Source organism: Ornithorhynchus anatinus, chromosome 5, assembly GCF_004115215.2.
Source record: "Ornithorhynchus anatinus isolate Pmale09 chromosome 5, mOrnAna1.pri.v4, whole genome shotgun sequence".
NCBI classification, from domain to species: domain Eukaryota; kingdom Metazoa; phylum Chordata; class Mammalia; order Monotremata; family Ornithorhynchidae; genus Ornithorhynchus; species Ornithorhynchus anatinus.
The window spans coordinates 77,685,940-77,706,815 of record NC_041732.1 but is presented as its reverse complement, the minus strand read 5'-3'; the positions used below and the strand labels follow the sequence as shown (position 1 = coordinate 77,706,815).

Here is a 20,876-nt window from a genome sequence, read left to right as displayed (position 1 = left end):
ACAGAGACAGTCCCTGCCCAATGACGGGCTTCTAATCGGGGAAGACAGACAGACAAAAACAATAGCAATAAATAGAATCAGGGGATGTACATCTCATTAACAAAATAAATAGGGTAATAAAAAAATATAATAATAATGTCGGTATTTGTTAAGCGCTTACTATGTGCAGAGCGCTGTTCTAAGTGCTGGGATAGATACAGGGTCATCAGGTGGTCCCACGTGAGGCTCACAGCCTTCATCCCCATTTGACAGATGAGGGAACTGAGGCCCAGAGAAGTGAAGTGACTTGCCCACAGTCACACAGCTGACAAGCGGCGGAGCCGGGATTCGAACCCATGACTTCTGACTCCCCAGCCCGGGCTCTTTCCACTGAGCGACACTGCTTTTCTATTATATACATATATATATTTTATATATATATATATATATATACAATGACCCCCCCCCCCCCGCGGCCCAAGATCCCATGGGCAGAACCGGAGCAGCAATCAATCAGTGGCTATTTTTTGAGCACTTACTGGGTTCAGGGCACTCTACTGAGCGCTTGGGAGAGAACAGTACGAGAGAAGAAGTAGTGGCGTTTCCCACCCTCAAGGAATTACAGTCCAGAGGGGAGGCAGACTTTAAAAGTAAATTAGGGATATGTACATATATGGGGCTGAGGCTGGGGTAAATAAAGGGTACAGATCTAGGTGCGCAGGCGATGGAGAAGGGAGCAGGGCTAAGCGCTTAGTACAGTGCCCTGCACACAGTGGGCGCTCAATAAGTACGATTGGAGGAGTAGGAGTAGGGGAATTGGTGGTTCAGTGCGGGGAGGCCTCTTGGAAGTGATGTGATTCTCTGTGCCTCAGTTACGTCATCTGTAAAATGGAGATGAAGACTGGGAGCCTCACGTGGGACCACCTGGTTACCCTGTATCTCCCCCAGCGCTTAGAACAGTGTTCTGTGCATCGTAAGCGCTTAACAAATACCAACGTTATTATCATTAATAAGGCTTTGAAGGCGGGGAGGGTCTGTCGGATATGTAGGGGGAGGGAGTTCCCGGCCAGAGGGAGGCTCCGGACGAGGGCTCACGTATATCAGCTCTTAGAACAGTGCTCTGCACATAGTAAGCGCTTAATACCAACAGTATTATCATTATCGTTATTATCAAGCGAGATATAAGTGCTCGGATCAGTGTGGTAGCAATTTGGATGGAGAAAAATGGTGAATTTTAGCGACGTTGTGAAGGTCCAACAGGCGGGATTTGGAGTCAGACTGCATACGTGGGTTGTGTGAGAAAGCCGAAGTCAAGAATAACGTTAAGTTCACTGGCTGGTGAGACAGGGAGGATAGTGGCAATGTCTACAGTGATGGGAAAGACACGGGAAGGGCAGGGTTTGGGTGGCAAGACAAGAAGTTCTATTTTGGGCTTGTTAATAATAATAATAGTGATAATAATAATAATGTTAATAATAATAATGTTGGTATTTGTTAAGCGCTTACTATATGCCGAGCACTGTTCTGAGCGCTGGGGTAGATACAGGGTCATCAGGTTGTCCCACGTGAGGCTCACAGTTAATCCCCATTTTACAGATGAGGGAACTGAGGCACAGAGAAGTTAAGTGACTTGCCCACAGTCACACAGCTGACAAGTGGCAGAGTCGGGATTCGAACTCATGACCTCTGACTCCCAAGCCCGGGCTCTTTCCACTGAGCCACGTGAGGCTCACAGTTAATCCCCATTTCCCGGATGAGGTAACTGAGGCCCAGAGTAGGGAAGTGACCTGTCCACAGTCCCACAGCTGCCAAGTGGCAGAGCCGGCATTCGAACCCATGCCCTCCGACTCCCGAGCCCGGGCTCTTTCCACTGAGTTCGGGCTGTCGGTGGGACATCCAAAGAGAGACGTCCCGGAGGTAGAAGGAAGCGTGAGACTGCGGAGAAGGAGAGGTCAGGGCTGGAGAGGTCGATTCGGGAATCTTTCTGGTGGGAACGTTAGCCGAAGCGGTGCGGGGGAATGAGTCCTCCGAGGCAGTGGCTGAAGATGATGAACGGAAGGGGACCCGGAACTGAGCCCGGAGGGACGCCCACAGTGAGAGGGTGAGAGGCAGAGAAGGGGCCTGTGACAGACTGAAAAGCAGTGGCTAGAGAGATAGGAGGAGAACCGGGAGGGGACAGTGGCAGTGACGCCAAGGTCACCTCCTCCAGGAGGCCTTCCCACACCGAGCTTCCCCTTTTCCCTCTGCTCCCTCTGCTCCCCCTTCACCTCCCCTCAGCTAAGCCTCCTTTCCCTCTGCTCCTCCCCCTCTCCCTTCCCCTCACCGCTGTCCTCATTTGTAGATATTTTTAAAATCCAAGTTATTGAGTAAGCGCTCGATAAATACTGTTGAATGAATGAATATTTTTATTACCCTATTTATTTTATTTATCGTGATTAAGTTGTCTTGTTTTTGTCTGTCTCCCCCGATTAATAATAATAATAACAATGATGTTGGTATTTGTTAAGCACTTACGATGTGCAATGCACTGTTCTAAGCGCTGGGGTAGATACAGGGTCATCAGGTTGTCCCACGTGAGGCTCCCAGTCTTCATCCCCATTTGACAGATGAGGTCACTGAGGCACAGGGAATAATGTTGGTATTTGTTAAGCGCTTACTATGTGCCGAGCACTGTTCCAAGCGCTGGGGTAGATACGGGGTCCTCAGGTTGTCCCCCGTGAGGCTCCCAGTCTTAATCCCCATTTTACAGATGAGGTCACTGAGGCCCAGAGAAGTGAAGTGACTTGCCCACAGTCACACAGCCGACAAGTGGCAGAGGTGGGATTCGAACCCATGACCTCTGACTCCCAAGCTCTTTCCACTGAGCCACGCTGCTTCGTGAAGTGACTTGCCCACAGTCACACAGCTGCCAAGTGGCAGAGCCGGGAGTCGAACCCATGACCTCTGACTCCCGAGCCCGGGCTCTTTCCACCGAGCCACGGAGAGCCCTGGCGACCTTAGGGAGCGAAAGAGGCGGAAGCCAGATTAGAAAGCATCAAGGAGAGACTTAGAGGAGAGGATATGCCGGCAGCGGATTCAGACAACTCGCTCCAGGAGTTTGGAGAGGAATGTATATGCGTACGTGTATTTATGTACGTACAGTCGGTGGCCTTTTTTGAGCGCTTACTGGGTACAGAATTCTATATCAAGCTCTTGAGAATGTGTAATATAATCGAGTTGGTATTCACAATTCCTGCCTCTGAGGAACTTAATAATGTTGGTATTTTTTAAGCGTTTACTATGTGCAGAGCACTGTTCTAAGCGCTGGGGTAGATACAGGGTCATCAGGTTGTCCCAAGTGAGGCTCACGGTTAATCCCCATCTGACAGATGAGGGAACTGAGGCCCAGAGAAGTGAAGTGACTCGCCCACAGTCACACGGCTGACAAGTGGCAGAGCCGGGAGTCGAACTCACGACCTCTGACTCCCAAGCCCGGGCTCTTTCCACTGAGCCACGGCTGCTTCCCATGCACTGGAGAAATGCACCGGATGATGATGTTGGTATTTGTTAAGCGCTTACTATGTGCAGAGCACTGTTCTAAGCGCTGGGGTAGACACGGGGGAATCAGGTTGTCCCACGTGGGGCTCACAGTCTTCATCCCCATTTTACAGATGAGGTAACTGAGGCACGGAGAAGTGAAGTGACTTTCCCACAGTCACACAGCTGCCAAGTGGCGGAGCCGGGATTCGAACCCATGACCTGCTGACTCCAAAGCCCGTGCTCTTTCCACTGAGCCCGAAAACAGACATTAAAATCACTGATAGGGATTTTGGCAGTGACAGATTTGGAATTGATGGAGGTTGCCGCAGGGGAGGAGAGAGAGGTAGAGCCTGGAGTGAATTGGTGAGACGCAGCCGGGTCGCCTAGTGGGTAGAGCGTGGGCCTGGGAGTCAGAGGGCCTGGGTTCTAATTCTGGCTCTGCCGCTTACTTCCCGTGAGACCTTGGACAAGTCACGTAACTTCTCTGTGCCTCATTTACCTCATCTGTCAAATGGGGATTAAGACTGTAAACCCAGTGTGGGACAGGGACTGTGTCCAACTTGGATCTCTCCCGGCATTTTGCCCCGTGCCTGGCACAGAGTAAGCGCTTAACAGACGCCATTTTTTAAAAAAAAGGGACCCCGAGAGCCTACAAATCCATATTTCCTGAAGATCCACATTTTGATTGTTGGATTGCATTATCCCCTCACCTCTTCTTCTCTCGGTGACCCAACCGAACCCCCTGAGCGGGTCCAGAGCTCGGCAGCAATCCGGTGGAATTACTACTACTACTACTAATAATGGCATTTGTTAAGCGCTTACTATGTGCAAAGAACTGTTCTAAGCGCTGGGGAGGATACAGAGTGCTCAGGTTGTCCCACGTGGGGCTCACAGTCTTGTGGCTCAGTGGAAAGAGCATGGGCTTGGGAGTCAGAGGTCATGGGTTCGAATCCTGGCTCCGCCACTTGGCAGCTGTGTGACTGTGGACAAGTAACTTCACTTCTCTGCGCTTCAGTTACCTCATCTGTAAAATGGGGATGAAGACTGTGAGCCTCACGTGGGACAACCTAATTACCCTGTATCTACCCCAGTGCTTAGAACAGTGCTCTGCACATAGTAAGCGCTTAACAAATACCAGCATTAATGCCCATTTTACAGATGAGGTAACTGAGGCCCAGAGAAGTGAAGTGACTTGCCCAAAGTCACACAGCGGACAAGCGGCTGAGCCGGGATTTGAACCCATGACTGCCTGTTCCTGCATCGTTAAACGGCACAGAATCACTTCTGTAGCAACTCCTCTGAATCCCGTCTGTAGATACGGTTGCTGGAGAGGCCTCATCCGAATTAATAAGTCAATGCTATTAGAGAAGCAGCATTGGTCTAGTGGGAAGAGCAAGGGCCTGGGAGTCAGTGGACCTGGGTTCTAATTCCGGCTCTGCCGTGTGTGTGCTGTGATCTTGGACAAGTCACCTAACTGCCCTGTGCCTCAGTTACCTCATCTCTAAAATGGGGTTTGGTGGGTTTTTTTGGTACGTGATATTTGTTAAGCACTTACTCTAGGCATTCTACTGAATGATGGTTTAGATACAAGCTAATCAGGTTGGACACGGTCCGTGTCCCACGTGGGGCTCACGGTCTCAATCCCCATTTTTCAGATGAGGTAACTGAGGCGCAGAGAAGCTAAGTGATCTTCCCAAAGGTCACCCAGGAAAGTGGTGGAAACCGCATTAGAACTCGGGTCCTTCTGACTCCCGGGCCTGGGCTTTATCCGCTAGGCCTTGCTGATCTTCTCCCTCTTACTTAGAATTTGAGCCTCATGTGGGACAGGGACTGTGTCCGATCCGATTAACTTGTACCTACCCCAGTGCTTAGGACAGTAGTTGGCACATAGTAAGCGCTTAACAATTTCCTTATTATTATTGTTATTATTTACTGAACAGTTTCTGCCTGCAGAACACCATTCTAGGCTCTTGGGAGAGAAGAGAACAATAAAGTTCATTCATTCATTTACTCAATAGCATTTATTGAGCGCTTACTATGTGCAGAGCACTGTATTAAGCGCTTGGAATGGACAAATCGGTAACAGATAGAGACAGTCCCTGCCCTTTGATGGGCTTACGGTCTAATCGGGGGAGACGGACAGACAAGAACAATAGCAATAAATAGAATCGAGGGGATGAACATCTCATTAAAACAATAGCAAATAAATAGCATCAAGGTGATGTACATCTCATTAACAAAATAAATAGGTTAATGAACATATATACAGTTGAGTGGACGAGTACAGTGCTGAGGGGAGGGGAAGGGAGAGGGGGAGGAGCAGAGGGAAAGTGGAGAAAAGAGGGCTTAGCTGAGGAGAGGTGAAGGGGGATCGGGCCTACAGTTGGTAGGTCCGATCCCTGTCCTCAAGGAGCGTACAGATAAGTGGGGGAAGCAGACATTAAAATCCACCACGGTTAGGGGAAAGGGCAGAGTAAAAGACTTTGGACATAATTAACCAACGTATTTATCCATCTCAGGTTGCAGATGCTGGAACAGCAGGTGGTGGGAGGCGAACAGGCGAAGAACAAGGACCTGAAAGAGAAGCTCAAGAGCCGGAAGAGGTACGCGGATGAACGGAAGAAGCAACTGGTCGCAGCTCTGCAGAACTCGGACGAGGACGGGGGTGACTGGGTCCTTTTGAACGTCTACGATTCCATTCAGGAAGAAGTGAGGGCCAAGAGCAAACTCCTGGAGAAGATGCAGAAAAAGGTACCAGACCGGTCCCGGAACCCAGGCTGGGCCCAAACTTCACCATGCTGATCAGTCGGTCAGTCGGTTGTATTGCTGAGCGCTTACTATGTGCGGAGCACTGTACTAAGCACTTGGGAGAGTAGAATATAACAATAAACGGACACATTCCCTGTCCACAACGAACTTACAGTCTGGAGGTGGAGACAGAGGTTAATATAAATAAAGAAATTACAGATGATAACCGTAATTACTATTCTGGTACTTGTTAAGTTAGGTTGGCCGCAATCCCTATCCCACATGAGGCTCACAGTCAGAGTGGATCCAGTGGATAGAACGAGGGTTCTGCACACAGTAGGCGCTCAATAAATTCGACTGAATGAATGAAAGGGCCTGGGACTCAGAAAATGTTGTTCAAGAGGGATAAAGGCAGCCATCCTTTCCCTTCACCTGGCACTGACCAGGGCCTCGCTAGATGATTGGGTCCAGTTAGTTTTCCCATTTTCAAAAGGACAGGGAGAATTTAGCCAATTGGAGAACAAGAGAAAGGGTTGGAAGTCATAATCAGGGGAAAATTTCACCCGGGAGAGAGGTAGCCGAAAGGGGCACCTGAGTAGAAAGGAGGAAATGTAATAGGAGGGAGGAAGAGCTGTGATACTCAGGAGCTCCAGGAAGGCTGAGGGGGGAAAGTGACAGACGGAGACGAGAAGGGGACCCAGACCTGAACCTTGAGGGACACCCGCAGTTAGAGGGCGGTTGACGGTGTCGAAGACGGCTGAGAGGTCGAGGAGAATTGGGGTGGAGGAGAGGCCGTTGGATCTGGCAAGAAGGAGATCGTTGGCGATCTTCGAGAGGGCGGTTTCTGTGGAGTGAAGGGGACGGAAGCCGGATCGGAGGGGGTCAAGGAGAGAATTGGAGGAGAGGAATTCAAGTCGATGGTAAGGAGTTTCCGTTTGATGCGGAGGTGGAAGGGCAACCACGAGAGCTTCTCCAAGAGTGGGAAGTCATGCACTGTGAGCTCGTTTTGCACAGGAAATCTATCTGTTTATTGTACTCTCCCAAGTACTCAGTACAGTGCTTTGCACACAGTAAATGCTCAGTAAGTACGATTATCATAAATCGCAATAAATACGATTGAATAAATGAATGAATGGACTGAGCATTATGGTAATAATAATGATGATGACCTTTGTTAAGCACTTATCATGTGCCAAGCACTGTACTGAGCACTGGAGTAGATACAAGATAATCAGGTCTCACATGGGTCTTACATTCTAAGTAGGAGGGAGAACAGTACTGAATCCCCATTCTGCAGATGAGGGAACTGAGGCACAGAGAGCTCAAGGGATTTGCCCAAGGTCACACAACGGACAAGGGGTGGAGCCGAGATTAGAACCCAGGTCCTTTGGCTCTCTGCAGATGCCGCTCTCTTAAGAGGCGGCCTCGTCTTCACCGCTCCCCCAGGCTCGCTGGGAAAGGCTGAGGAGTTGGCTTCCTTCTCATGCCCCGGTGCTGCTTTCGTACCATCCCACCTCCCCTATCCCTCTCTTTCCCTTCCTTCAAAGTCCGTCATCCCCCTCTACCATCCTCTCCAGATTCCAGTAGCCGTCCTCTACCGCCCACCCCCAGGTCCCACTTCCAACCTCTTTTACCATTTTGATCCCTTTCTCCCATTCCTTCTCTCTTTCTCCCCCCTTACATTGACCCTTGGGGACTTCAATATCCACAGAGATGTTCCTGACGACCCTTCTGCTGCCCGCTTTCTGTCACCGTTGAACGCCACTGACCTCCTCCTCCACCCCACCTCTCCTACTCCCCAACTTGGACAGACCCTGCATCTCATCATCTCTGAGTGACTGTGGGCAAGTCACTTAACTTCTCTGTGCCTCAGTTACCTCATCTGTAAAATGGGGATGAAGACTGTGAGCCTCACGTGGGACAACCTGATTACCCTGAATCTACCCCAGCGCTTAGAACAGTGCTCTGCACATAGTAAGCGCTTAACAAATACCAATATTATTATTAATACAATCTCTCCCCTCGCCAACTCTCAAATCCCTCTATCTAACCACAGCCTCCTCACCTGCCTCCTCTCCCACACACCTCCTCCTCACAAAGCTTGGCTTTTCCCTCTGATCTTTTGACCCCGTCCAATTTTCTCAACTTGGCATGTCCCATTCAGCCTCCGTACCCAAACTACCTTCCCTCGAGGGCCAAATTCACGCTCTCAGCACCGCCCTTTCTACTGAATTCAACTCTTTCGCTCCCCTGTCCCTTTGCTGATCTCTTACCACTAACCCACAGCCCTAGGGTGCAGGCGTGGAGAGCGCACTGCCATCAGCACTGTGCTTCAATTACCTCATCTGTAAAATGGGAATTCAATCCTACTCCCTTCTACTTCGACTCTGACCCTCAGGTGGGACGGGGGCAGCGTCCAAACTGATTAACTTGTATCTATCCCAGCACTTAATACGACGCCTGGCAGTGACACTGCCCCTGCTCGAAGACTTGGCCCAGGGAGAATCAATCGGTAGCATTTACTGAGCACTGATTGTGTGCAGAGCACCTTTCTAACTTCTCGGGAGTGTGCGATAAAACAGAGTTGGTAGACACGTTCCCTGCGAACATCAAGCTTATAGTCTAGAGGGGGAAACAGACATGAATATAAATATTTTCCGACTACGTATATAAGAGCCGCAGAGGTGAGGGGGTAAGGTGAATACTGCCAGGCCCGTGCTTCAGGGGCAGTGTGGCCTAGAAGAAAGAGCATGAGATTGGGAGCCAGGATGCCCAGGCGCAAGTGTCAGCTCGGCCTACTGGGTACAAAGCACTGTACTAAGCACTGGGGAAAAATGCATGGATGAGAATTAGACACGGGCCTTGTTCCCCAAGGATCCAAGCAAAGCGGCATGGCCTAGTGGAAAGAGCATGGGCCTGGGCGTTAGAGGACCTAGGTTCTAATCTTGGCCTGCCCACCTACTTGCTCTGTGACTTTGGGCAAGTCACTTCTCTGTCTCAGTTCCCTCATCTGCAAAATGAGGATTCGATCCTTCTCCCTCTACGGTAGATTGTGAGCCCCCGTGCGGGACAGGGACCGCGTCCATCCTGATGAATTTGTATCTACTCCAGCGCCTAGATCAGTGCTTGACTCTTAAGCAAGCGCTTAACGAATACCGTGAAATCTGTCAATCAGTGGTTGATGCTGTGGTTGAGTGCTTACTGTGTGCAGAGCGCTGTAGTAAGTGCTTGGGAGAGAACAGTATAGCAGAGTTGGTAGACAGGGTCCCTGCCAAAAAAAAAAGGAACTTAATTTAAGAATATGATGACGGGCGGGGGTCGGGTGATTGAAGACACAGAAGGAAAGGTGAAACAGTAGAATGCGTCTGTTTGTTGTTGTATTGACCTCTCCCAATCAATTAGTACGGTGTTTTGCACACAGTAAGGGCTCAATAAATACGATTGAATGAATGAATGCATGAGTGAATTAGACTGTGAGCCCGTCATCGGGCAGGGATTGTCTATCTGTTGCCGAATTGTACATTCCAAGCGCTTAGTACAGTGCTCTGCACATAGTGAGCGCTCAATAAATACGATTGCATGAATGAATGAATGAGTGAATGTGCCCAGTTCCCTCAGTGACGCAGAAGGGAGAGGGAGAAGAAATGGGGGCTTAGTCAGGGAAGGCCTCTTGGAGGAGATGGGCTTTCAGTAAAGTTTTGAAGGTGGGGAGAGTCATTGTCTGTCGGATATGAAGAGGGAAGGCGTTCCAAGCCAGAGCCAGGATGTGGCGAGATAGACTACAAATATTATCATTACTATTATTATTCTTATTAAAGAGATGGAAGTGCAACGAGCAGGCCGCCTCTAGAGGAGTGAAGTGTAGGCGGGATGGAGGCACAGCGAGAAGGCTGTGTGGAGGAGCAAAGTGTGCGGGCTGGGCTGTAGTAGGAAAGCAGCGAGTTAAGGTAGGATCAATCCATCAGTGGTATTTACTGAGCGCTTGCAGGGCGCAGAACATTGTAGTAAGCGCTCGGGAGAGTGCAATGCAACAGAGTTGGTAGTCCCTTTCCCTCCCCCACAGAATTTCCAGTCCACAGGGAGAGACAGACGCTCCGACAGATTTCGGGAAGAGCATCCCTGACCCGCCCGACGGCACCTCTCCCCTTTGGTCCTTCCGTTTAGCTGCGGGCCGCCGAGGTGGAAATCAAAGACCTGCAGTCGGAGTTTGAGCTGGAGAAGATCGATTACCTGGCCACCATCCGCCGGCAGGAGCGGGACTTCCTGCTCTTCCAGCAGCTCCTGGAACAGATGCAGCCCCTGATTCGCCGGGACTGTAACTATAGCAACCTGGACAAGATCAAGCGGGAATCCTCCTGGGATGAAGAGAACGGCTTCTGGAAGGTCCCCGAACCGGTCATTATGAAAACCAGCCTCCCCATAGGTAAGGAATTTATGCACCTTTGCTCGGGACAGCAGAGCCCTTGGTCTTCCCGCACCTCCCCTGTTTTTACTTGGATTTGCTGGATTCTGGACCTGTTGCCCTCTCCCTCCCACCCCCCGCCCGCAACCCCTCGCCTCACTGGCCTGTGGTTCAGACAGCCTGGGAACCCCCGGAATTCCGGACCAAACGGCCAAATGCTCTTCGGTACCGATGAGTTACAGGCTGCCTTGTTGCGGGTCTTTGGGAGCCCCGAATTTCCGTCGAGAGCTGAACAGCGGACAGGATGGGCCTCTCGCTTCCCCCGTAATCTTCTCCGTCTGAAACGAAAACGCCACCGGCCCTGCTCGACCGGAATCTACCTGAAGTCGGTTTCGAGGTCGTTCCCTCAGTGCCTTTCTCGTCCTCATCCTCTTCCCCGAGGGCCCGCTAAGGGCCTCTGTTTAGAAGAGAGCCTTACATTTCGCTCGTACGCTCAGAGGAAAATTCTAGAGCCAAAGTGCCTTTCATCCATGTTCTTTTCCATTTCACGTTGGCCCCCCTCCGTCTCTTCCATTTTGGATGGTCGAGGCTCTCCCTTCTCTCACTCCTCCATCCCGGCTCTCTGCGGCCTCTTCCCTCCGGGTCAGTCCTCTGCCTTCAGCAGTTCCTCGCCTGGCTTGGTCCCAGCTCCCTCCGGGCTGCTCCCCGTCCCTCTTTAGGCCCCTGTAGACAACGGCCTTCTCCGGGACCCTTGGGGCCGGTTGTTTGCCCAGTGGACGCCAAAAGGACCTCGTCTTGCCGGGCAAAGTGTGTACAGTGCTCTGCACATTGTAAGCGCTCAGTGAGTAGCACTGGTTGATTGATCGCCTGCTCCTTCCGGAGGACGGCAGGGCGGTGGCCAGGCGGCCCCAGGGAGCTAATGCTCCAGGTTTCCGATAATCCCTGTGCCTCCCAGCTCCCGACTCCCAGCTCCCGACTCCCAGCTCCCTTCCACCTGTGCCAGGAAGCAATTTGGGAGGAGCACGGGCCTGGGAGTCAGAGGACCTGGCTTCTAATCCTGGCTTCCCCCTCTTGCTTGCTGTGGGACCTTGGGTAAATCACTTCACTTCTCTGTGCCTCAGTGTCCGCATCTGGAAAATCCTGTTTCTCTCCCCCTAAGACCGTGAGCCCCACAAAGGGGAAAGGGACTGTGTCTGACCTGATGAACTTGTATTTATTCATTCATTCAATAGTATTTATTGAGTGCTTACTATGTGCAGAGCACTGTACTAAGCACTTGGAATGGACAATTCGGCAACAGATAGAGGCAATCCCTGCCCACTGACGGGCTCACAGTCTAATCGAGGGAGACGGACGGACAAAAACAAGACAGCATCATCACGATAAGTAGAATCGAGGGGATGGACACCTCATTAACAAAATAAATCGGGTAATAAAAATCTATGCAAATGAGGACAGTGCTGAGAGGAGGGGAAGGGAGAGGGGGAGGAGCAGAGGGAAAGGAGGCTTAGCTGAAGGGAGGTGAAGGGGTAACAGAGGGAGCAGAGGGAGAAGGGGAAGCTCAGTGTGGGAAGGCCTCTCGGAGGAGGTGAGCTCTCAGTAGGGCTTTGAAGAGGGGAAGAGAGTTAGTTTGGCGGAGGTGAGGAGGGAGGGCGTTCCGGGACGGCGGGAGGACGTGGGCCAGAGGTTACCCCAGTGCTTTGTACAATGACTGGTACATCGTAAGCGCTTAACAAGTACTTTATCACAATCATCAACTGGAGATTGCAAAAGCTGCCTCCAGCCTTCAGAAGCCCTGGAGAGCAGCAAATCATCAACATTTTTTAAAATAGCATTTTTTTTTACCAAAATAGCACTGCACGCCTCTCCCAACTCCATAGCACTTATGTATATATATCTATCTATCTATAATACATATATAATTTTATTTATTTATATTGATGCCTGTTTACTTGTTTTGAGTTATATATATCTATAATTCTATTTATTTATACTGATAGCCTGTTTTATTTGTTTTAATGTCTATCTTCCCCCTTCTAGACTGTCAGCCCGTCGGGGTCAGGGAATATCTCTCTCTGTTGCTGAATTGTACTTTCCAAGCGCTTAATACAGTGCTCTGCACACAGTAAGCGCTCAATAAATACGACTGAGTGAATACTAGGTGCTGGGGTAGATGCAAACTAATCAGCTTGGGCAGAGTCCATGTCCCACGTGGGGCTCACAGTCTTAATCCCCATTTTACAGATGAGGGAACTGAGGCACAGAGAAGTGAAGTGACTTGCCCACAGTCACACAGCTGACAAGTGGTGCCGGGATTAGAACCCGGGTCCTCCGACTCCCAAACCCTTGCTCTTTTCACTAGGTCACGCTGCTTCTCTACATTTGCAGTATTTGCTCTTAAGATAATAATAATAATGGTATTTGTTAAGCACTTACTATGTGCCAAGCACTATTCTAAACGCTGGGGTGGATACAATAATAATAATGGCATTTGTTAAGCGCTTACTATGTGCAAAGCACTGTTCTAAGCGCTGGGAAGGATACAAGGTAATCAGGCTGTCCCAAAAGGGGCTCACAGTCTTAATCCCCATTTTACAGTTGAGGGAACTGAGGCACAGAGAAGTGAAGTGACTTGCCCAAAGTCACACAGCTGACAAGCGGCGGAGCCGAGATTAGAACCCGTGACCTCTGACTCCCAAGCCCGGGCTGTTTCCACTGAGCCACGCTGCTCTTGCAATCCTGCCTGAAGGTCAGGGGGAATGGATGAGCTGAACTGTAGGGACACTTCATCAATCAATTAATAGTATTTATTGAGCACTTACTGTGTGCAGAGCACTGTACTTAGCGCTTGGGAGAGTGCAATATACTAGAGTTGGTATACGTGGTCTGCCCAAAGAAACTTACAGTGTGCAGACATTAAAATAAAATGCATTATTTAATGCAGACATTAAAATAAAATGCATTATTTAATGCAGACATTAAAATAAAATGCAGGTAGGGGAAATAGATTATAAGGATTTTTACGTAAATGCCGTGAGGCCGGGATGCTTAAGGGGTTCACGGTCCAGTGCCCGGCTGATGCAGACGGGCGGGTGGATGGGGAAAACGAGGTTCCTAGTCAGGGAAGGCCTTTTGGAGGAGATAGATTTGAAGAGGGTTTGAAGGCGGGGAGAGTGATGGGCAGTCAATCGATCGATCAGTTGTATTTATCGAGGGCTTACTGTGTGCAGGGCAGTGTATTAAGCACTTGGGAGGGTCCCACAAAACAATCTAAAGAGATGCCTTCCCTCACAGGGAGCTTACGGTCTAGAGGAGGAAACAGACATTAATGTAAGCAAATAAATTAGAGATACGTACCTAAGTGCCCAGCGTGGCTCAGTGGAAAGAGCATAGGCTTCGGAGTCAGAGGTCCTGGGTTCGATTCCCGGCTCTGCCACTTGTCAGCTGTGTGACTGTGGGCAAGTCACTGCACTTCTCTGTGCCTCAGTTCCCTCATCTGTAAAATGGGGATTAACTGTGAGCCTCACGTGGGACGACCTGATGACCCTGTATCTACCCCAGCGCTTCGAACAGTGCTCTGCACATAGTAAGCGCTTAACAAATACCAACATTATTATTATTATAAAGGGAGCGAGTCAAGGCGCCGCAGAGGTAGCGGGCAAAGAGGAAATGAGGGCTTAGCCAGGGAGGGCCTCTTGGAGGAGACGGGCCTTCAGTAAGGCTTCGAAGGGTCGGGGGAGAGGAATCGTCCGTTGGCTGTGAAGAGGGAGGGCGTTCCAGGCCGGAGGTGAGAGGCGGGTGAGAGGTCGGTGGTGGGGTAGACGAGACGGAGGTAGACGGAGTAGGTCGGCTTCAGAGGAGCAGAGGGTCGAACGTGAAGAGGGACGGAGTTCTAGGCCCGAGGCAGGATGCGTCCGAGGAGTTGGCAGTAGGATGGATGAAATATTACTCTCCCTTCCCAGAGCCCTCCATCGCCTGTCCTGCTGTCTCTCCAAAGTCTCCTTCCCTGCTTTCCCGTCTTTCTTCCCCTCTTCTGGCTTGAGCGTTTTCTCTTTTGAACAAAATCAATCAGGGGTATTTCCTGAGCCTTTACTCCGTGCAGAACACCCTACTGAGCGCTTGGGAGAGGACAGTACAGTAGAATTCATTCAATCGTATTTGTTGAGCGGTTACAATGTGCAGAGCGCTGGACTTAGCGCTTGGAATGGACAATTCGGCAACAGATGGAGACCATCCCCGCCCATCGACGGGCTCACGGTCTAATCGGGGGAGACGGACGGACAAAAACAAGACAACTTCATCGCAGTAAATAGAATCAAGGGGATGTACACCTCGTTAACAAAATAAATAGGGTAATAAATAATATATAGAAATGAGCACAGTGCTGTGGGGAGGGGAAGGGAGAGGGGGAGAAGCAGAGGGAAAGGGGGGAGAGGGGGCTTAGCTGAGGGGAGGTGAAGGGAGGGGATTAGCCGACCCACAGCGAGCTTACCGATTTGTCCATTCCCAGCGCTTAGTACAGTGCTCTGCACATAGTAAACGCTCAATAAATACTATTGAATGAATGAATGAGCTTACGGTCTAGAGGACAAGAGGCCTGGGCTGAGCGGACGCTGTGGAAATATGCCTTCTTCTGGGTTGTCTGTATCCCCCGAGAAGGGACCCAGTGGTTGTCGGGATCCCTTTCCCTCTGCCTGCCTAGGCACAAACGTGAGGCTCCGGTCCGCCGGGCAAGGTTCTGTGCCCCATCCCTCCGTCCGACCCAGGGCCAAAAAGTCCAGCTGATTGTGTGGGCTCCTCCAGGCCTCTGAAAGGCGTGACAGTCCCGTGGCTCAGTGGAAAGAGCCCGGGCTTGGAAGTCAGAGGTCAGAGGTCAGGGGTTCGAATCCCGGCTCTGTCACTTGTCAGCTGTGTGACTGTGGGCAAGTCACTTCACTTCTCTGAGCCTCAGTTCCCTCATCTGTAAAATGGGGATTAAAACTGTGAGCCCCACTTGGGACAATCTGATCACCCTGTATCTACTCCAGCGCTTAGAACAGTGCTCTGCACATAGTAAGCGCTTAACAAATACCAACATTATTAGTAAAAGTCCTTCCCAGACTAAGCCCCCCTTTTCCTCAGCTCCCCCTCCCTTCCGCGTCACCTCGACTCGCTCCCTTTGCTCTTCCCCTCTCTCCCCGCCCCTCAACACTTACGTATATATGTATATATCTACTTAATTCTGGGAAGCAGTGTGACTCAGGGGAAAGAGCCCCGGCTTGGGAGTCGGAGGTCATGGGATCGAGTCCCGGCTCTGCCACTTGTCAGCTGTGTGACTGTGGGCAAGTCACTTCACTTCTCTGGACCTCAGTTCCCTCCTCTGTAAAATGGGGATGAAGACTGTGAATCTCACGTGGGACAACCTGATTCCCCTGTATCTCCCCCAGCGCTTAGAACAGTGCTCTGCACATAGTAAGCGCTTAACAAATACCAACATTATTATTATTATTATTAATTTACATTGATGCTTGTTTACTTGTATCGATATCTGTCTTCCCCTCGTCTAGACTGTGAGCCCACGGTGGGTGGGGATCGTCACTCTCGTGGCTCAGTGGAAAGAGCCCGGGCTGGGGAGTCAGAGGTCATGGGTTCTAATCCCGGCTCCGCCCCTTGTCAGCTGCGTGACTGTGGGCAAGTCACTTCACTTCTCTGTGCCTCAGTTACCTCATCTGGAAAATGGGGATTAAGACCGTGACACTCACATGGGACAACCCTGTATCTACCCCAGCGCTTAGAACAGTGCATTGCACATAGTAAGCGCTTAACACATACCACCGTTATTATAGAGAAGCAGCGGGGCTCAGGGGAAAGAGCCCGGGCTTGGGAGTCCGAGGTCATGGGTTCTAATCCCCGCTCTGCCGCTTGTCAGCTGTGTGACCTTGGGCAAGTCACTTCACTTCTCTGGGCCTCAGTTCCCTCATCTGTAAAATGGGGATGAAGACTGTGAGCCCCACGTGGGACAACCCGATCACCTTGTATCCCCCCCGACGCTTAGAACAGTGCTTTGCACATAGTAAGCGCTTAACAAATGCCATCATTATTATTATTGCCGAAGTGTACTTTCCAAGGGCTTAGTACAGTGCCCTGCACACGGTAGGCGCTCGATAAATACGAGCGAATGAATGATCGACTGTTTTCTCATAGCAGTTTCAACACTGCCACAGAGTAAGCCAGCCCGAAAGAGCTCTTCGGCGGAGAATGGAGACTCGACAACGGTGAGACAGGCGATGCCGTGATGCAGTTCGAGGGACCCCCAGGGGCAGGAGTTCGAGTTGGCTAAATTGGGCCATCGCTTTCCCTCCGTTGCCCCGGTGACCGACGACTCTCTCGGCTCTCAAGGGCCTCCTGCCCTTCCCGTTCAATCAATCGATCGGGTTCTAATCCCGGCTCCGCCACTCGCCTGCTGCGTGACCTTGGGCGACTCACTTGGCTTCTCCGGGCTTCGGTTACCTCGTCTATAAAACGGGGATGAAGACTGTGAGCCCCTTGGGGGACAGGGACTGCGTCCACCATGATTAGCTGGGATCTACCCCGGGTCTTAGTACGGTGCCTGGCGTTTGGTAAGCACTTAACATATACCATAAAAAATAGTTGTATTTATTGAGCGCTTACCGTGTGCAGAGCACTGTAATGAGGGCTTGGGAGAGTACGGTATAACAGTTGGCGGTCACGTTGCCTGCCCGCAGCGAGCTTATTTACAGCCTCAAAAGCTCTTTTAGGTTAGGCCAGACTTCCCTCCCCCACCCGCCCCCAAATTGTTGTGGGGAAATGAATTTTGGGGGCAGATGGTTTGGCCATTCAGTCCCCAAACTGGTCATCACTGCACCGACCCCAAGAAAGGAGCTTTTCCCGTCCCTATTAGGTGTTTTTGGGAGGAGCTTCTTGGTAGGTTTGCCCGAGGGTGGGGACGTCTTGCTCAACTGATTGCCAAAGCTGAAAAGGATGGGCCCTTTAGTTTGGGATCAGACTAGGAGCCTCTCAATTCCTAGTCGTCTAAGAGGCTGAGGTGGGCAGACGGTGGGGGGTTGGCGCTGGGCGGCGTGGTGGGGGTCGGGAGGGGGTGAGCTCACGGGGCTCTCCTGTTGTGGCAGGAAGAAGACCGCTACAGGGTGATGCTCAGCAGGAGCGACAGCGAAAATATCGCCAGTAACTACTTCCGATCCAAACGGGCCAGCCAGATCCTCTGCTCGGATCCCATGAGGAGCCTCGGTAAATGGTCCGCCCCGGGGCCTTTCTGCCCCTCTCCGCGTCCCCGTAACCGGCCGGGAAATCCCGAAGGCCCCGGAGAGGTGCGGAGAGGGCCGGCTTAGGGTGGGGCTAGGTCTGGGTAACGACGGGCCTGGAGCCCTCGGAAGGACCGAATGAACGAATTTCCATTGCCTCGGTCGACGGGGCCCTCGCCCCAGGGGCCGTGAGGTTCTCGGTTCCCAGAGCAAAGACTCCCTTGCTTCTGCCTCTGAGGATTCGCTGTGGGTCTGATCCTCGGGGACGACATATGAGGAAGGTCCCTGAGGAAGACTTTGACTTTGAGACACGGGAAGAAACTCGAATCGGCAACGTGTGAACGTCAAGCACCCCCATCCCGGGATGACTGAACCCTGGCCCCGGGCTCCTGCGGGTCGGGAGGAGGCCGAGGCCTTCCGGAAGACCTTCCCCGACTGATTTGTCCTCTCCCCAGGTGGCATCCCTCGGGGGCCACTGCGGCACTTAGGTGCCACCTGAAGGCCTGGGGACCTCACGTACCCCGCCGACCCCATTACCGATGCGCTAGCTCACGTATGCATCCCCTCCGCCTTCTTCCTCCCATCCGTAAACTACATCAGTGTCCCTCTCCTAGCCGGTAAGCTCCCCGAGGGCAGGGCTCATCTCTCCTAACTTTACAGTCCTCCCCCCCAAGCGCTTAGTATGTTGCCCGCCCCCTGCCACCGACGGCCGTAACGAGCTCGATTGGCACGGACCGGGACTCAGGCGCGTTTCCCGTCTCTCCCCCTTCAGCTTTTCACAACTCGCCCCCCGGATTGAACACCCCCCTGAACAACAGCTCGGCCATCCTGTCGCCCATCTCGCCCGCTCAGGCGACGGACATGCCCCAGCCGCGACCCTTCCGCCTCGAGTCCCTCGAGATCCCCTTCACTAAGGCCAAGCGCAAGAAGAGCAAAAATAACTTCGGCAGCGAGCCCTTCTGATGACCGGCCCCGTCCCGCCCGCCCTCTCTCCGGCCCGGGAGGGCTCCCGGAAGACGACGGCTTTCGGGAGACCGGCGAGGGCCCCCGGCAGCCAGGCCGGAACCGCCGTTGATCCTCACCTCCCCTTAGGACGACTGCTCCCCTCCCTCCGCCCCGGGCGGCCATTTCTTCAGCCGCTATTTCTTCCTCCGATCGCCACCGGCCCCGGCGGGTGGAAAGCCCAAGGCCCGTGCTCGGCAGTCTTGCCTTTCGTTTGGGTGGAGGAATTCTCCTCACTCCCCGTAGCCCCGGATATCCCTTTATACTAGTTTCTTATGCAGTATTTATTTTCTGGTTCACGTTTCACCCCCAACCTGAGCCTAGATAGTATTGCCTACTCCTTCGCATCCCGAGCCTTGCACAGCTGCCTTCCCCGAGTCCCCAAGCCTTCGAGAGAGTAGCCCGGACCACGGTCGCTTTCTCCAAGACGCCAAGGCCGTGAGGAAAATGGTTTGTCTTTGCCGTTTATTGACCGCTGATTCCTGGAGAGAGCAATCGTGCCCGCGCAGGGTAACGGAAAAGATGCTTCTGCCTTGGTGTCATCCCAACGGATTCGGTAACATCGGGGAACCTCTTCAGACAACTGCCTGGATTTGAATGGCTTAGCTCTCTCTTAGGCAGGGCGTGTTATATTAAAACGTCGCAATAAACTGCCTTTTAATAACAATAATAATAATAATGTTGGATATTTGTTAAGCGCTTACTTTGTGCAGAGCACCGTGCTAAGAGCTGGGGTAGGGTCATCAGCTTGTCCCCCGCGAGGCTCACAGGCTTCATCCCCATTTTCCAGATGAGGTCACTGAGGCCCAGAGAAGTGAAGTGACTTGCCCACGGTCACCCAGCTGCCAAGTGGCAGAGCGGGGATTCGAACCCATGACCTCTGACTCCCAAGCCCGAGCTCTTGCCACTGAGCCACTTTCCATGACAAGCTCTCCTCTGGGCAGTTGTTCTGGGTTCGGTATGAGAGCGCTCTACAAAATTAAGTGGGTCGTTCCTTCCCTTCTGCTGGGAATCCTTTCCCCGAATAGAACGGAAGGGAAAAACCACTTCACGACGCTCCCAACTCCGCTACCAAAGCGTAAGCTTGTCGTGGGCGGGGAACGTGTTGACACTCCGTCACACTGTCCTCTCCCAAGAGCTTAGTAGAGTGCTTTGCACACAGTAAGCACTCCGTGAACACCATCCATTGAAATGCAGACTGCCAGCTCGAAATTAAGGCAGCGTGGCTCAGTGGAAAGAGCCCGGGCTTGGGAGTCAGAGGTCATAGGTTCGAATCCTGTCTCTGCCACTCGTCAGCTGGGTGACTGTGGGCAAGCCACTTCACTTCTCTGGGCCTCAGTTACCTCCTCTGTAAAATGGGGATTAAGACTGTGAGCCCCAAGTGGGACAACCTGATTCCCCTGTGTCTACCCCAGCGCTTAGAACAGTGCTCGGCATATAGTAAGCGCTTAACAAATACCAACATCATTATTATTATTATTAAAATGGGGATGAAGACTGTGAGCCTCCCTTGGGACACCCTGATGACCCTGTATCTCCCCCAGCGCGTAGAACAGTGCTCTGCGCGTAGTAAGCGCTTAACAAATACCAACATTATCAGTGGAAAGAGCCTGGGCTTGGGAGTCAGAGGTCATGGGTTCGACTCTCGGCTCTGCCCCTTGGCAGCTGTGTGACTGTGGGCAAGTCACTTCACTTCTCTGCGCCTCAGTTCCCTCATCTGTAAAATGGGAATTAACCCTGTGAGCCCCATGTGGGACAACCTGATTCCCCTATGTCTACCCCAGCGCTTAGAACAGTGCTCTGCACATAGTAAGCCCTTAACAAATACCAACATTATTATTATTCTCTGGGCCTCAGTTCCCTCATCTGTAGAATGGGGGTAAAGACTGTGAGCCTCAGGTGGGACACCCTGATGACCCTGTATCTTAGAACAGTGCTCTGAACATGGTAAGCGCTCAATAAAT

At 51.7% G+C, this 20,876-nt stretch overlaps 1 protein-coding gene across 4 annotated transcripts in view; it reads left to right on the top strand.

Moving 5' to 3' along the window:
* KIF17 (kinesin family member 17) overlaps positions 1-19,566 on the top strand; it is a 73,653-nt gene extending 54,087 nt beyond the window's left edge. For 2 of the 4 annotated variants that reach the window (XM_029066227.2, XM_029066230.2), the window contains 5 exons: positions 6,018-6,249; positions 10,411-10,669; positions 16,832-16,902; positions 17,779-17,896; positions 18,683-19,566. In XM_029066227.2, the coding sequence (XP_028922060.1) occupies positions 6,018-6,249; positions 10,411-10,669; positions 16,832-16,902; positions 17,779-17,896; positions 18,683-18,873 (871 nt within the window). In that variant the 3' untranslated portion in view covers positions 18,874-19,566. The remainder of the gene's footprint in view (positions 1-6,017; positions 6,250-10,410; positions 10,670-16,831; positions 16,903-17,778; positions 17,897-18,682) is intronic. The other 2 variants (XM_029066229.2, XM_029066231.2) reach the window with 1 other exon arrangement.
* The last annotated feature ends 1,310 nt before the right edge of the window (positions 19,567-20,876 follow it).